Here is a 16953-nt window from a genome sequence, read left to right on the forward strand (position 1 = left end):
CTCGATATTAATAATTATTTTCCAGGACAGTTTGATCAATGCCTATGAATAGAAGGAGCTGTCTTACAGTTAGAATCCAGACAAATAATACTCTAAACTATGACAATGTCAAGAGACACTTTCTGAAGTCGCTCCATTGAAAATAAATAAGAGGCTGGCTTTGTGGACCCACCGGATGCTTTTGCAACCAAATGAGCTTCTTTACATAGTGATAATAGTTCAGACCCACAGACTATATCAATATCACTCAACAAAATCAGCCTCTTTACTGTTGCACTATCTATCAAACCATGATCCTATTCAAGAGCAGATACCTGAGCTGTATCTCTACATCACAGATTCTAGTCTTGGCACTGCAGTCTTGTTTAGGATACTTGATCATGGACACAAATCTTGGAATCTTGGAATTCGGCTTTATGAAAACAATTGTGAACGATAATGATGTTAAAATAAGAGAATAAAGTGGGCACAACCATGCTGTTGAGTTTCAGATCAACTTTTAGTGTAGATAGGTTCACATGTTATATATTTGCTTAAAGGAAACAATGTTGTAAAAAGGGTGGAACAAAATGGGAAAATTAGATTAAAAGCCTAGACAGACATGAGCTTGGAAAATGTCACCAAAAATACATTTTATAAAAAGACAAAAGTAACAGTTTAATTAAGAAATGCATTGCAAAATAAACTGATTTAAGGGAAAGGGAAAAACACAGTATTTGGTTTTAATCTGATCTAATCTGACAGAGGAAGTTCCTTCAATGTGGCATCCATTCATCTATCCACCTACCTAGCTACCTGCCGGTCTTTTTAATTTTGTATCCATAATTTGAAATGAAAGCCAATGTGTCCACAAAATTATTTTTCATGTATGAGTAAATGAGGAATAGTTGGAGCCAATTTAGGGAAGACAGAGGTGTCAAACAAGTGATACATTATTTTTATGTTGATTGATTGAAGAAAAGAAAAGAAAAATGTTATTTTGTAAAAAAAAAAAAAAAAAAAAAAAAGTTTTGGACAATCTTATAATACTAATTTTCACTAATTTAGTTTTGGGGTTTTTGGAAATATTCAGTGTTCCTGAATTAGAAGAAAATCAATTTAGTCAGAAAAGCTGGCTATACCTCTCAAGGACTTAACTTGTAGGTCAATGCCCCCTCGTTGCTCTGGCCTCGTTCCACCTCTCTAGGTGTGAGCTGGCAGTGTGCAGGGACATGTAGTGTGTGCTGATTGCCTCTGCAGTCCTTGGTAGCTTGGTACTGCCTGGGTTAATGACACCGGCTCAGAGATAAGGCCCAACCCACTTGATACACAGGCATTACTCCATCAGTTCCTCTTCATTAAGAAAACCTTATCTGTTTCCCAGGGTTGCTCAGCCAGGTACCTGGCAGTGCACACAGTTGTTTTTCACTGACTGAGTATTGACAAGTCAAGGTCCACTGAGCAGGGAGGGCTGGCTGTATAAATAGAGGGACAGTGGAGGCAGCAGCAGCAATACTCACAAGCTCATGAGGATAACGTCCTGCAAGAGGAGAATATCATTTAACTGCATAGACCTCTAAATGTACAAAATGGATAACGGATGTCACTGTTCAGTTCACAGCGATAGGCATTTGAATCCTATCCTCTACAACATCCTGAGCCAAATGGATAACAGCACACCAAGTCAAAACAACTTTGACTACAACTCAATACCTCATCGATGCAACTGTGAGATGCGGCGGACAGTCTGCTTGAAAAGGCCGACTGAGATTTGCCAAGAAGCTTCAGCCGTCCTGGTTAAGACTGTACACTTCATGAAGAGCTTACCTGCTTTTAACCAGCTTCCGCCCAACGACCAGTTCTCGCTTCTCCGGAGCTGCTGGGCGCCGCTCTTCATTTTGGGTCTGGCCCAGGAAGGTGTGAACTTTGAGGTGACTGACACCCCCGCTGACAGCATGCTGAAGAAGATCCTGCTGAACCGCCAGGAAAGCTCGGACACGGACAGAGAGCAGCCTACCATGGCTGGTGTCAGCAAACTCAAGTCCTGCCTCAAAAAGTTTTGGAGTTTGGATTTGAGTCCCAAGGAGTTTGCCTACCTCAAAGGCACCATGATATTTAATCCAGGTGAGTCCACAATAAATGATAATGATGATAAATGACATGACAATATTTACATATCAATTTGATGTCTAGGTTCTCATTGATGAATTTTCAATCCCTGTTATTATCCATAAAGAGGAGAATACTGTGCTAAAGTACCTATCACTTACTAATATACCATCTCTATATTCAACAGATGTTCCAGATTTAAAGGCGGGTCTGTTCGTTGAAGGGCTGCAGCAGGAGGCTCAACATGCTCTGAGAGAGGTGGTCCAGCTGCTTCACCCAGGGGACCAGGAGCGCTTCGCCCGCCTCCTGCTCACAGCCTCCATGCTGCAGACCGTCACTCCCGGCCTCCTCACTGAACTGTTCTTCAGGCCTGTGATCGGCCAGGCTGACCTGCTGGAGCTGCTGGTCGACATGCTCTTCAGTAGATAGGACAGGGTGGGCTTCAAGCTGTCCTGGAGAAAGTTTAAGAGCAGAGGACTTTCATGGTTGAGACACAAAGCTTTGTCTTGACCTACTTTGGCAATGTTTCCTCATGAACTGGAGAAATGTCTCACTGTGGACTGCTCAAATCAGCACTTACAGCAGCCTGTATGGGAGACAAAATACGTGAATTAGCATTTTCTATTGTGAACATGAAACTATGAATTACATTTACATTGGAGCTGAGGTCACTTTATCCATGTCTGCATTGGTTTTATTTGCTGTGGTGGATAGTTGTAAACTTTCCACTCAACATGCAATGACAGACTGTACCAACTGTTCATATATCTTATGTTGGTGTCATACTGGAGATATTTTATGTTTGCTTCAGTGTTGTAAATAACGTTTGTCTGAATTTACAGAATTTTTCAAATAAATATATTTTTGTACACTAACTGAAAGGTGAATGTATGTCTCTATACTTTAAGAAGAATCGCCATAAGCCATCAATTTTCAAAAATGACAAAAGCGTGTATTTATAAACCTTATTTCACATAGTATTGACGCTCTTTGTTCTTAAAGCAAATAAGCACACACTGTAATATATTCACTAGAGTATAAAAGTGAAATTGAGTAATCGTATCATCTGATTCCACCCCATTCGGTCCTATTTCTTGTTTGACCATGATGTGTTTGAAGCCAAGTTAACCATCAGTGTTTTATGTCAGTGGTTACTTCACTGGCACATTTGCACAGTTGGCTTTTCACCCACTGCACCCAGTGCTGAACTCCCTGAGATCTGTTAGGCTGCTGGCCTGCAGACTTCCTAGTCAAACAAGCACAGACACATGGCTGGAAAAAGGTGTGGAAGTTATATCAAGAATCCAGCTTTACATTAAAGTATCGATAACTAGTGGGCTTTCTGTAGGAATATGCCAGCAACTGCCAAATTTGTTTCCATTATGGACATAAAGTTGAAGAATGAACGGTAGGTCAGTGGGTTGTTTTTTTTTCTAGTGGTGCTTTGTCTCCCTCTCATGGTAATTATTAGAAGTCACTTGTGTTTACTCAAGCACACTATAGAAGGGCAGAGGCATAAAAAGTGGATTTCTTCTTTCTGTGTAAAAATACAACAGTTAACCACAATCAGAAAGATACCCTACAAAATAAAATATCTATATAAGAATGCATCATAACAACTTTTTATATGCAAAGGTGACTGGAAGAAAAGTGTGAATGCTAAATCAATTGTGTAAAAAATCTGGGTTCATTGACTACCAAGGAAACGTTCTTTGGGCCATTTGATATGGAGCAAGTCCTCTTGATTAGTCCCTACCTGCGGTATGTTAGTTGTGAAACTGTGAGCGTTTACATGACACCTCATACAGGTAAAACAGGAATGTGCTGGTGGGGGCAGAAAGCCAACGGAAATGGGGTTACACTGGGTAACTGCAGCACAACACAAACAGCACACATCAAGTCAAGAAGATCCACATGTGGCACAATGGACTTCAGTTAATTTGGAGGAGGGTCACTATGGGCTCAGATGAGTTGGTGGTTGAGGCAGGATGTCTATTCAAAGGAAACGGACTGCAGTCACCTGAGATCATATTTTAATACTGCAATAGATTCTTGACAACATTCATCGGTGTTTGTATGTAAGAGTTCTACTTCTATGCTAAACAATACACCTTTAGATGACAGGTGAATCCATTTAGCTTGGTTAGAACATTAACACATTGGCTAGGCTTGTAAAAAGACATAGATAGATAAACATAGATAATATACATCCCGAATTTCTCCTATCAGTAAAGTGCATCTTATCTTATCTTACATATTTCACTGAACAAAAAATAGAATCATATATAACATATTGTTGATAAAGGCTAAGATGATAAACACATCAGGTGACCAGCTGTTCATAAAACAATCAATAGTTGATAAATAACCCATCAATACACACTAAATTATTAGCTAAACACATTTTCCTTACTGGTCTTTGGTGCTCACTGAATAGGTGTATTATATGATTTTTTAAAAGACTTAGCATGTGTGAGAATGTTGTACTTAAGGTGAATGGATGGACCTGTTATCTAAAGGTATCCTATTTAGCATTGAAGTAGATCTATTAGACACTGATGAAGGCTGAAGGGTTGAAAACATTCTGTCCTTCATGAAACTGAATTTAAACATCAAAATATACATTCTCTGAGCTGAGTGCAACCCTAACCCTCTGAATCAACACGGGACTTATGGAAACAAAGAGCAGTTCCTGAAATCAGGTTGATTTTCTCCAGTGCTTCTTCGCTGTGTAATACATGACAAAGACAAACCCCAGGATTTTATTTCCTTTTTGTCAGAACCAGCCAAACAAGTTCCTTCTTTTGCTGAGGGCGGAAAAAGCCTGCATGGTATAACACAGTGACCTAGGGGAGAAGAGCTTGACAACAATAATCCAAGAGATAAAGAGGGAAACTAGGGTAGAAACACAAACCTGCTAAGAGAAAAACTGGCAGAGCGAATCGTCTGATGCAAGATAAATTGATTTTTTTGTATTGAAACAGTATATTTGATTGGCTGATGAAGAGAGGTGAAGACAGGACTGCTGAAAGTTTGGTTTGAAAGTATGTTGCCTGTTCACTCAAGATTTCTCCAAGCTTGAAACTGTACTTTTTTGTTATGGCCAAAATGAAAACTAGACAACTTAAACATCATTACTATACAGAAAAAAGACTTCAATAAGACCCTTATTGAATATACATAGGACAGTAAAAACAGGCATGGAGATTTTTTTTTTATTTTGGTAAAAATAAAACTTAACATTGAAATTAAAAAAAACAAAAAGAAACAGTGAGCAAATGCCACAAATGGTTTAACAGCCCAAGAAGTAACATTGACGTAAAAATATGTACATCAAAATATGGCTTAACAATACAGCAGTATACTCAAAGTGTTCAGGTCTAAATGGCAGGGGGTCATGAAGCCCGTACACACAGGCACAATCACCTGCACAAACAATCACGCAGACAAGAATGAGGACGGTTATGTTTTAGGATCAGACTCGCTCCTTTGGCCTGAGCTAAAATTGCATGGAGTGTAAGTCATGTCTCTTTTTACAACATGGCGTTATAGAGCAATGCAAGTCTGAAAACAACTTTAAACATGTCAAACAAATACATAAAAACTTCCATTGCCCCCCCCTCCCCCCATCTAAAAAAAAAAAAATACATCTTTGTTTCCTGTATGTTTGTGCAGTAGACCATTTGCTGGAGAGATGGGGGCCAGCTAGACCTGCTGTGATGTCCCATCTCCGAGTCACGCAGAGGTCCGTGGATTTGAATCGACATTCCAATATCAAACATTAAGCAGGACCACTAAAAGGAGAATTAAAACCGACCGGGGGTGCAAAGGTGCTCCACTCAGTAACAGCATTACAAATGATAGCAGAAGGATAAACTTGTCCATCTAGCTGGCTACATCCCTTGTCGTCAGTTTAGGTACTTTTGATTTTGCGCGGCCGTTCAGAGAAGCAGAGGAGCGCCCGAAGAGTCCGTTTCGGTCTCATGCAGATAGGGCGAGTAGGCTGTGGCAGTGCTGGAGGAGTACGCTGTGAGAGAAACGGCATTATTTACTGAAAAGCATTGATGAAAAGAAGAAAAACAGCAGAAACTAGACTAGCCAATACAGTGGATGATGGCCCATTTCTATGGTTCATGTGCAAATTGCGAGGCATAAAACCGTTGTGAGAGTTTAACCTGGGACCCTGGCACATTCCCAGGCCGCGATGTGAAAGATGTGCAAACATAATGTGGTGCACCCTCATTCAAAGACATGTAACAGGACACCCCCTCCTTTTTAACAGGCTCTCCGCTGAACAACACAAAAAAAAGAGGCTTCTGCACAGTAATCCATCTGTAACCCAAGTTGTTCACTAAAATGACATAATAAACCATGGGACATTATGTGGCATATATTTAATGTGATTTGATCCGCTGGTGTACGACCCCTGAGCTAGACGGGAAACAGGGCGGGGTGATGGGTGGGTGTAGGGTGGCAGAGGAGAGGAGGAGGCAGCTAATGAGTAAGGGATTGCAATATACAGAGAAAAGGCAGGAATGTAGGGCTTTCACTATCCAGGAGTCCCATCAAAGCCTGGTATGCCACTGGAAAGCAGAGAGGAGGTGAGAAAACGCCTGCAGCTGCAGCAGGTACAATAGAGCGTGAACACTGAGCCCCAGAGACTCATGACCGATTCGCCAGAGTAGTAATTATACCTCAATGAGCAGGACAAATAGAACTGGGGCTCTAATCAGCACAATCAACTCCTCTATTAATATTGTTATGAGGTACACTACCAGTTAAAAGTTTAGACACACCTGATTGAATGTACTATGTTTGTCAATATCTTAAAGCCATTTTGATCTAAAGGCTTATGCTTAAATGCTTGAAATGTGTTTCTTAGACAAATATAAATAGTGAAGTTGATGCCTGTGTATGAATTTTTTCCCAAAGCCTTTGCCTTTCCATCAAGGCAAAGGGCGGCTACTTTAAAGAATCTAAAATATAAGATAGTTTTGATTTGTTTAACACTTTTTTGGCCACTGCATAATTCCATTTGTGTTATTTCATAGTTTTGATGTCTTTACGGTTATTCTAAAATGTGAAAAATAAAGAAAAATGCATGTCCAAACTTTTGACTGGAAGTGTACTTTTTTTTTTACACCACAAATCATACATGTACACTGAGACACTGATTGATGTTGAATCAGATTCAAGTATTAATACCTCATTCATCCAAGTGTTTCGACCTAAAACTGTGTTGGAGCTCACGTTATGGAAAATTCCCACATGTACTTACTTCTCCCACTGTAGTGTCTCATCTTCCTCGCCAGTTCGTCTGACGATGTCTGCTCTGACACTTTCACCTCAGGCGCTGCAACAGGGGACAAAAAGAGAAAATGAACACAAGCAGACAAGGTGGTTGAACAAAACAAGGTGGTGTAATCAACACAAAATTATAGATAGCCACGATACACTGGCAGTTTAGATCAAGTTAAATTTGGTGACCCCCTACTATTATTCAATACATGTTTGTAGAATACTCTGTGTACCCATTTCCACTTGCCCCAGATAATTGTTATCCTCATGTCATTGCCTCTAAAATGCGTGTATTGGGGATTAAAACAGTGAAACAAACAAAACAGCTTCAGCGGCGTTCCAACAGACACCATGAGTCACTGGTCACATGACTGGTGTGTTTGGTATGTTGCAAGGAGGGGGGAAAGTGTTGTCACTGGATATCTTGTACTGTATTACGAAAGTTACAGCCTAAATACTTATACTGCAGTAATTATTAATGTTGATCAGTTTAATAAATTGGTCTGATATGGCAGGACATCTATTCAAATCTTACTGTCGCTGCTCAAGAAGGTGTTGGTCATGGTCTCATTGCCGCTGTCAGGCAGGGTCCCGTCGCTCCTCCCATTGGGACGCTGCACTGCGGACTGGTGGCTTTTGTTCCTCTTGCCTTTTCGCGTGCTGATGCGGATGACGCCGTGCACCAGCTTGCACTCGGCCTCCTGCTCCTCCAGGTTGTAGTCCTGGGCAATGCTGTAGATGAGCTCGCTGATCTCGTTGGTCTTGCGGGAGAAAGAGGAGTCAGAGGTGCACTTGGCCAGCTGGTCAATCTGGTGCAGGGCGTAAAGCTCCAGCAGCTTCTTGGTGATAAGAGAGTCAATATCTGTGCCTGTGTCGCTCAGGTCGTCTAAGTCGGGGTCGTCCCGGGAGTACAGGCTGGTGTTGCTGATTGGCCGCTGGCTGTCCCCCTTGCCGGTCGTACGGGTCCGTTTGGGGACAGAGTACGGATACTTTACTGTCTGACCTGCGATGCGCACATCAGGGTAGCGGAAGCTGTCGCTGGTGGGCAACTTGGAGGGTTTGGCGGACTTGCTAGACTCTAAAGGGATGCCGCAGGTGGGGTTGGACACAGCCATGCCATTGGGCGGGTGGGTCTCGCTACCCGCTTTGGAGGGGTGGTCTGTGGAGCTCTCGTTGACGGGCAGGCAGGGCTCTCGACTGCCATAGAAGCCGCAGGTCAGCACGCAGCAGATAAGGGCCTTACAGCCACTCCAGCCCATGGAGGCACAGGAGCCGCAGGCATGTCTGCTGGTGGGTGTGTTATCCGCCGACCCAGGAATGAAACCTATAGTCTCTGACCCCCGTCCGGTGCCGTTCCGCGGGTGGCCCCTGCGGCTGTGCTTGGCCTCTGAGTAACGGGAGTGCTCGGCATGGGGCTCGTGCGTGTGCTCCCCGTGAGCGTCCTTGTAGGACTCCTGGGTGGTCGTGCTTTCCCTGGATATAGTCCGACTCTGTCGATACCCGTCTGTCCTGGAGCTGGAGGTGTGCTTCTTGTGGTGGCGGGACGCCTGGGGAGCCCCTGTGCTGTGGCCAGGCATGGCTCAGAATGCCTGACACCTGGTATGGAAGAGGGAATTTTGGAAATAGCAAACCAGGTGTTAAAACCTTCACTCCTGTAGCCACATAGGCCACCAGCCAATAAACACCCTGTGGCACTTTAAAAATAGCCTGCCTGAAAGACATAAACTGTTCTCCTGTCAAGTTCCTGTCAAATTTTAATTCCCCCCTCAAGTCAGGGAATGTAAATACAGCAGTAACTGCATAAAGTGCTGGCCTGATAATAATTTGGCCCACTCGTCGCGCCCAAAAAGCTTTTGTTTGGCCTACTTCTGTAGGACTCAGGTAAGCCAATATCTCATTCAACTACGTATACCTATTTTCAATTACGGTACAACACGTTCACTTACCGCATATGAGGAAACAGTTTGGGTTGTTTTGTCCCAAATAAGATCTGCGATAAAACCACGGAAGTCTCAGAGAGAAAACTTTCTTCTGCTTGCGCTTGAAAGAGAGAAAGAAAGAAAGAAAGCTTTCGACCGCTGAACTTTCCAGGTGATTTCTTTCACGTCCGCGGGGAAAAAAACCTCAGGTGTGGCGCCACGACCGAACTGCCCAACTCATCTCCTTCGTGTCGTCTCCTTTTGGTGAATTTCACAGTGTTGAGTTACCGAGAGTCTCCCAATGTTTGGCTATTACCTGCGGCTACAGCTAATCCCAGATCCTACACCCACCCACAGGTGAGTCGTGACGTCACGCGAGGCGGATATGAATGTGCAGAAGAAGAAGATAGGCTACTAAAAGAAAAAGGAAAGAGGACAGTGAAGAGAAAAATAAATAAAAAGCATAGAAAGAAAACTAAAAAAAAAAAAAAAAAAAAAAAAAAAAAAGGGGGGGGGGGGGGGGGATTTAAGAGGAGAATAGTTGCAGCCAAAGCTCATCACCCATTCGTCTGTGTACTGGACGTCCTTGTTTGGCTTTGCTCGTAGCCTGGTTGTAGTTTGGGACCATGAGATTTAACAGAACAGCTGATGGTGTTAGTTTGCACTGTGCGTTGTGGAAAGCGGGTTTTCTCATTCATATCTGACTCTCTCTCTCTCTTACACTCACACACACACACACACACACAGTAGGTCTGAGAGACAGAAAGAGGCGCACACCTGCAGAGCCAGCAGGTGTTTTTCCATCCAACATCTTTCATTCTGTCCTATTTTTTCCCCTCTATGGAAACACTTAATCACCCACTCTTTGAAGATTTGAAATAGTAGGCCCATTAGTTGAGAAATATATGAGTTTGTGCAGCCTAGTAAGTTGTGGTTTCACTGTAATCAGAATGAAATGGAAGCAGTAGGAAATGAAATGCAGCAATATTTTTATTGAATAATGATAATAGAAATATCATGGTCATGAGCAAAAGTAACTTCAAGGTTTCATATAATATTAATATCTAAACCTTTTAATATTACATTTTCCAGATTACATTATAAATTCTACATTTCATGGTAAAGATGGGTAATTTAATTCAAGGATTGTTTTCTGTATACATAGTTATAGGCTACTGAAGCATACACTCTCTAATAAAGAGCTATACCAAAATCTACTGGGTCTCTAAGGATTAAAAATATTTTAGGTCAACATGCACTACCCATGCCATGAAGTGAACAATATTCTGGAGTATGTAGACATATTCAAAGACTTCATACCAAAGAGGAGAGAACCATAATTGACAAAAACGTAGAAAAGCAGCAGTTCACTGTCCATTATCAGGTTCCAATGTAGTCTATGTATCTTTATAAAAAAATGCTGTGAATAGACTGATGATATCAACACTCAAAACAAAGACCCACATAAGGATGAATACAATGCTGCAGTGCCTCAGAAACAAAAAGGCACTTATAAGGTATGAGCTTAATAAGTTATATTTACAGTATGTACAAGGAGCCTGGAAGCTCAAACACATAAAATGAACTCTTAGAATCAGCAAACCTTTAATGGCACCATACACATTCACATCTATGTCACATCTGTCCAACTACTGTAGCTACAGAGAGTGGTGATAGGTTCACAGGGGGCGAGGTAGTCACCTGTTTGAGCTGAGTGTCTGTGGGCATCTGAACCATACAGGTGTCGGGCCGTAGCTGTGGCGAGGGAGCCAACCCAAAACGTCCTTGCATCCTTCCCCCACAGCCGTCTCCTGACAGGTGGCCGAGCCGAGGGTCCGAGTCGATCTCGTAACGGTAGTGATACCCCTCCAGCACGTCCCGACAAGCATCTCTCATTTCAATGATCCACTTCTTCATACCTTTGCGATTGAGATAGAGCACAAAGAGAAAGACCATGCCCACAAACCCCAGCACCAGCCCTAGGAAGACGTAAGACGTCTGCAGGGTGAGGTCAGTCACCTCTCCTTGGACAGGAACATCACACCCAATGGCCTGGACCCCAAGCCCTCGCAGCCGGGCGTCACTTAACTCTCTTGGCGAGACGCACCTCACAGTCTCCACATCCACCACCTGAGCCCTGGAAGTATTCAGCCATGCCACAAAGCTATGGATCTCACAAGAGCAGGTGTAGGGGTTGTGGCCCAGCAGGATGCGGATGTTCCCCAGACCCCCCAGCTCTCGCAACGCATCAGCTCTGAATGTCCTGAAGGCGTTTTGGGTCAGGTCCAGCACCTCCAGATGGCTCATGCCAGAAAAGGTGCCATTGTAGATAGCCACCAGAGAGTTGTTAGGAAGGAAGAGGTGCTGCAGATTGGGAAGATGGGAGAACATCCCCGGGGGCAGGAGTGCTAGGTGGTTTCCAGAGAGGTCCAGGCGGAGGAGCCCCCTCAGGCCGCCCCAGCGCAGCGCAGTAGTGAGGTCTGTCAGGGAGGTAGAGTTGTACAGCGAGCGGCTGAGGTTGAGCTCCTGAAGGGGACTGCCAGGGATGCTGAGAGCCTCTGGATGGATCAGTGCCAGCTGGTTGCCACTGAGGTCCAGAAAGCGCAGGTTGGTCAGGGCAGAGAAGCTGTGGGATGCCACCTCTGTAATCCTGTGAAGACGGCTACACACTGTAAAGTTTGTCCTTAGACATTTAATGTTTAATATTCCCATGTTTGGATACAGTCAAAAATAACTGATGCATCTAATTTTAGTGATTACATCCAAGTAAACAGATGAAAGTAACCCACATCCACAGAAATACACATAATGCTGTATTTATTTATTGAGATGCACATCAAGGACGTTAATCATATTATCCCAATATGGTTTAAATTAGAATCAAGATATATTTTCACAGATGAACAAAGATCAGTGATGATATCCTCACCTATTATTGCTTAAAATGAGGTTGGTGACATTCTCCAGCTCTGTAAATGAATCCGGTCCAATCCGGTGTACATTATTCCCTGTGATAATGACAGTCCTTGCATACCCTGGAATACCTGGTGGCACCGCGCGCAGGTCCTTAGAAACACATTTCACTGTGCGTGTGACAGCAAAACATTCACAGCCAAAAGGACACTCCGAGCACTGGTATGGTGCACAAAGCAATACACCCAAAAGCACGCGGACCGCAAAAATACACATCTCTAAATTGTAGCCCAATAACAACAAGGAGTATTTCTTTAAGAGTAAAAAAAAATCCAGAATACGTATTAGGACAGAAAAAAAATCTTGATTCTAGGTGAACAAAGAAGTCAAATTCTAAATGTTATCAAACCTCTTCTAGGGATACAAGCTTTTGTTCTCACCAACTCAAATACTACAGAGGTGGTAAAGAGCACTTCAGCATCAGTCCCTCCTCATCTGCTCTACTCTGGGAATAAAGGTTCCAGTAAATTGATGGTAGTTCATATCACGCAGAATCTTGTGCAGAAAAAAGGTACGCGGTTCTCTTAAAGGTACAGTATGGCATCCACAGCCTGTGACCTACACCACAGTCTATATGGGGAAATACAAAAGAAGCTTTGTACAGGATACATCCAATATTGAATCATGTAAAAAAAAAAAACACAAGTAAATTGATACGACAGGTGTATAAAATAATAAATAATATTCATTTGGAATACATAACATCAAAAACAAACACAATGCATGTTGTTCATAAATAATAATATTGTAGTGTAGTATTGCTTGCAGTTTGTATAATTCAGTAGAGTTACAGTAACAACCCAGTGTAAGGATGCACATTTCAAAAGCACTGAAGTTCTGTCTGGAAGCAGCAAATCATCACTTCATGTTAAAAAAACAAAAACAAACAATAAACATCTGTCTTTATACACCAGAGGAACGTGATAGGGGAGATATTTTTTAAAAGCGAATGCCACTGTTTTTCACATTTGGGTCCTACATTATTCTTCCCTTGGTAGCGGTTAATAGGATTATAATATTTACTATGCATTTTGTTTGGCTATAGAGTTGCTGTTTATCTGAAAATGTACATTAGCCAATTTGAAAGCACATTCATCACTGCAGTTCATGACAAATACATTACTAAACTCAACAGTGTTTCTTTTCTTCTGAAAAGTTGCTCTATTCTGTTGTAATCCAGCAACAAGAAAGTTGCATTATGGCATAATTGAATAACTGTTTACATGGTGTTTTCATTAATTGTAGACCTCTTTATAATAACAATAATGAAAACAACAACACAGAACCCATCTTGTGTAAAACAGTGCTAGTGCTGTTTGACAGATAGGATGTTTACACACCAGACTAAATGAAAAGTAAATAATACACTCTATGAAAAGAGAAGAGAATCACATTCAATTGTTTTCAGAACTGAGTAAGAAATAATGTGTTTGTTAAAGAATGCTTTGACATTTAAAATTTTAGTTTGTCATTTTCTTCAAACACATCACATTTGGTGTGAAAAGGCCATCAGTTTTCTCTAAAATAGCTTGCTTTCAATGAGGAATGCTAACCAGCCATTTTAGGAATGCTGAAGGGCAAATGGCCTCTCCCAGTGTGATAAATTCTCAGTGAAGAAAAATAACCCCTAAAATCTCAACTGTAAAAATATCCCTTGATTATCGATTTCAAAATTACCCACAAGCTGCCGGACTTTGCCCTTAAATACCCTCTTGATCACTGGAGATGGTGAAGTCCTTCATTTGGTGTAATTCTGTATGAAGGAGTGTCCCAAACAGATCATTCAGTCCAACAGCCAATGAAACTATATAAAGTACAGGAAAAGTCTATGGGTCATCCCGATCCTGTCCTTAAGGATTACTGCAGGTTGAATGTGAGGATGAAGGTGACGACGGCACCGGAGAGCATCAAGAAGGGCAGCCAGGTCTTGAGGAACGCCGCACAGCTGAAGGATAGAGAGAGGGCAGCGGATGCATGTCAGAGCAATCATGAAAACCTAGACTTTGTATGTGTGTATGTGTGTGTGTGTGTGTGTGTGTAAAAACATATTCTCCTATATACTTTGGACAGACAAGGACACGGGAGGTGTGTTGAGTTATCACATGGTCAAATGTCTCCTCTCCCAGAGGTGCAGCACTCCCCTCTCCCCACGGCTGCGCCCCAGCCTGTGTCCTACTGTCCTCCCCACCCGTTCTCCTGACACCCTCCCAGCGCAGGGAGCCCCGGTGGAGAGGTGACCTCCAATGGTGACTTGGAGGGGAGCACTGCTGTCAGTGATGAATTACACGACTCCCCCCTGTTTAAAGACTCCGTGCCCTGGGAGCATAATGCAGAGGCAGCACAAACTGTGACGACAGCTTCCTCTATGTGGGTCAGCCGAGAATAATGAGGGGGTTTCTCTCAGCCATATGTCTCGCAATGTTTAGTACCAGCATCCAATAAAGGTTTGCAATGGAGATGCTTTAGCGGTGCTTCAGGCGTGTGTTTGGCCCAAGATTGTTAGTATCCATATTTTCCCTGTGCTAACCATACAAAGATATGATCCATTAACTGTGTGTCACTAACACAATAACAAAGCAAACTGAAAGAAAACTCACCAGAAAGTACAGTCACTGTTATTAGAATGGTAATACAAATTGTTAGCTGAAGCTACAATGCTTACCTCACATGTTTTCCGTGGATGAGAGACAGCAGACAGAGGTTAACCATGTTCCAGGATGTGCTGTTGTCGTAGCGCATAAGGTTGAGCGCCATGGCAACATGGGAATGGCAGTTATCACAGCACAGGTTGTGCTAAAACAAACAAAAATAGTACTCAGTGTATGAATGCAGGTGTATACATACGTACATTTGCAAATATAAGTTAATAAATATAAAAATAAAGATCAAGACATAAAAATTAAGTCGTTTTTCTAAACAATGTGCCAATAAACACTGTTGTCTTGTCTGTATATCAGATATGTTCATCATACCGGCCTACATTTGTATTCCTCAGATGCATCATGGACTGCTTTGTCCCATGTTGCAGGACCATTGCCACAGACCTTGTCCACATCAAGTTTCCAATACCTGTGCAAAAGAATGTTTAATAATATTTAACAATATTTCATTATTTAAAAACAACAACGTTTTAATTTAAACGTACGGTGTGATCTAGTATGACCCACCTCTTGAAACGCCACTACAATATCTAGTAACATTTTTATTCATCAACTTACTTTGTTGGTCTACCAAAGCCCATGTTATCCTCCTGAAAAATAAAATGTGAAAACATTTAACAAGGTATACCAGTGAATTTAGGCTTTAAATTTGTTGTTGAATATTCCAGTGTTGTCTGAGGGGTTTAACACTGGCACATTGAAAGGACAAAAGAGCTGTAACAAAGAGCTGATGAAGGATTAAAGACAGTAGAGTAAGTAAATGCAGGCTGCAGGAGCTGGAGTTCACAACTCAGTATCCCATTCATTATCAATTCAGCAGCTCTAGTCTGACTCTGTACCAGCATGACATCTCAGATTAAAGCTTTTGCTATCTGGTTTCTATCTCACTGGACTCTCTTAAGCCATTACAAGCTAGCTGCGTCTTGTGAAGCATAATGCGTGCAAAAACGACACTCACCGAGACAAAGTATGATCCTGCAAAATCCCGTATGACTCCAGAAGAGGTGCATATACCCATGTGACCAATGAAGGGCAGCAGCCACCTGTGATGCACCGAGGAGGGAAAAAAACATCGATATGTGTCAAATAATTTGTATAGATACTCGATGGTTTAGCTGAGTGAATGAGATGTGGCAGTGTCTACTTTGCAGGAGGCAATACATGGTTGTATTATCAGTATGGTCTTTGAAATCCAGCTAACGGCTAACGTAAATCTATTTGTGACGTTTGCAAAATAACAGGCTGCTGGCTGAGCAGCTAGCTGGCACATTTAGCTAGCAAGCTGCCAACAGAAACAAAACCCAGGGAAATATCATGTTAGCTACTTACGATAATATAGGAATGGGTGTCCAAACAATGCAATACGGGTAACGGCTGTTTTTTCTGTCGTTTTTGTCAAATCCCCCGTGGTAGTTCATCATTATGTCGACGTCGTCTGCCTCCGCCATCACTGGAGTTTGACAGCCTGTGACGTACGGCGTCAAACCGAAACCGGAAACGCGTATCTTCCGTCACCGATCTGCGCATCATGTGGATGGGTGCGACTGCGTTCAGTGAACAGGACACCGTTTACTTGCGCATCAGTGCTACGACAGTGTTTACCATGCTTTGACGAGTGCTGCAGTTTTGTCATAATTTTTATATTAAAAACTGAATAGATGTTCCCTGTTTGTAAACTCTGAAAACTGTATATATCTTTAAATAGAGTTTTATGATAGTGATAATATCTATGCAATTAAACACATTCATGTGATGTGAAAACTTTATAGCCAACATTGACAAGAATTGACACATTTTCTCACAGCACTGTATTTAATTTGTCTTGTGAATATTATGGACGATAGGCTGGCAGCACCTTCGTCTAGAAGAAATCAGAACACATTTAACGTTATTAAATGTGTTCTGATTTCTTCTAGACGATAGTACACATATGATGTCAAATTAAAACGAATTAAAACGAATATTATGTGCTCTTCAGAGGGAATATTAGCCTATGCAATATCCTAAAGAAAGCA

At 42.1% G+C, this 16953-nt stretch overlaps 4 protein-coding genes across 4 annotated transcripts; 1 reads left to right on the top strand and 3 right to left on the bottom strand.

Annotated features, from left to right (window-relative positions):
* The first annotated feature begins 1568 nt into the window (after positions 1-1568).
* Positions 1569-2517, top strand: nr0b2a (nuclear receptor subfamily 0, group B, member 2a). The gene is made up of 2 exons (XM_071525483.1): positions 1569-2103; positions 2276-2517. The coding sequence occupies exons 1-2, from the start codon at positions 1569-1571 to the stop codon at positions 2515-2517; spliced, it is 777 nt and encodes a 258-aa protein (XP_071381584.1).
* A 2770-nt stretch (positions 2518-5287) lies between these two features.
* kdf1a (keratinocyte differentiation factor 1a) lies at positions 5288-9637 on the bottom strand. Its single transcript, XM_071525463.1, has 4 exons — positions 9333-9637; positions 7922-8982; positions 7367-7441; positions 5288-6115 (listed from the first exon to the last, which is right to left on the bottom strand). The coding sequence occupies exons 2-4, from the start codon at positions 8961-8963 to the stop codon at positions 6030-6032; spliced, it is 1203 nt and encodes a 400-aa protein (XP_071381564.1). The 5' UTR covers positions 8964-8982; positions 9333-9637; the 3' UTR covers positions 5288-6029.
* Positions 9638-10802: 1165 nt separating this feature from the next.
* LOC139649130 (trophoblast glycoprotein-like) lies at positions 10803-12796 on the bottom strand. Its single transcript, XM_071525453.1, has 2 exons — positions 12235-12796; positions 10803-11955 (listed from the first exon to the last, which is right to left on the bottom strand). Exons 1-2 carry the CDS (start codon positions 12492-12494, stop codon positions 10941-10943), a joined length of 1275 nt encoding a protein of 424 aa, XP_071381554.1. The 5' UTR covers positions 12495-12796; the 3' UTR covers positions 10803-10940.
* Positions 12797-12945: 149 nt separating this feature from the next.
* On the bottom strand, positions 12946-16394 carry LOC139649131 (transmembrane protein 222-like). Its single transcript, XM_071525454.1, has 6 exons — positions 16268-16394; positions 15897-15981; positions 15497-15528; positions 15251-15347; positions 14941-15071; positions 12946-14223 (listed from the first exon to the last, which is right to left on the bottom strand). Exons 1-6 carry the CDS (start codon positions 16384-16386, stop codon positions 14136-14138), a joined length of 552 nt encoding a protein of 183 aa, XP_071381555.1. The 5' UTR covers positions 16387-16394; the 3' UTR covers positions 12946-14135.
* Between the last annotated feature and the right edge of the window lie 559 nt (positions 16395-16953).

This window comes from Centroberyx affinis, unplaced genomic scaffold, assembly GCF_046629955.1.
Source record: "Centroberyx affinis isolate AG114_WGS23_722 - 3 ecotype Tasmania unplaced genomic scaffold, CSIRO-AGI_Caff_v1 ptg001293l_1, whole genome shotgun sequence".
NCBI classification, from domain to species: domain Eukaryota; kingdom Metazoa; phylum Chordata; class Actinopteri; order Beryciformes; family Berycidae; genus Centroberyx; species Centroberyx affinis.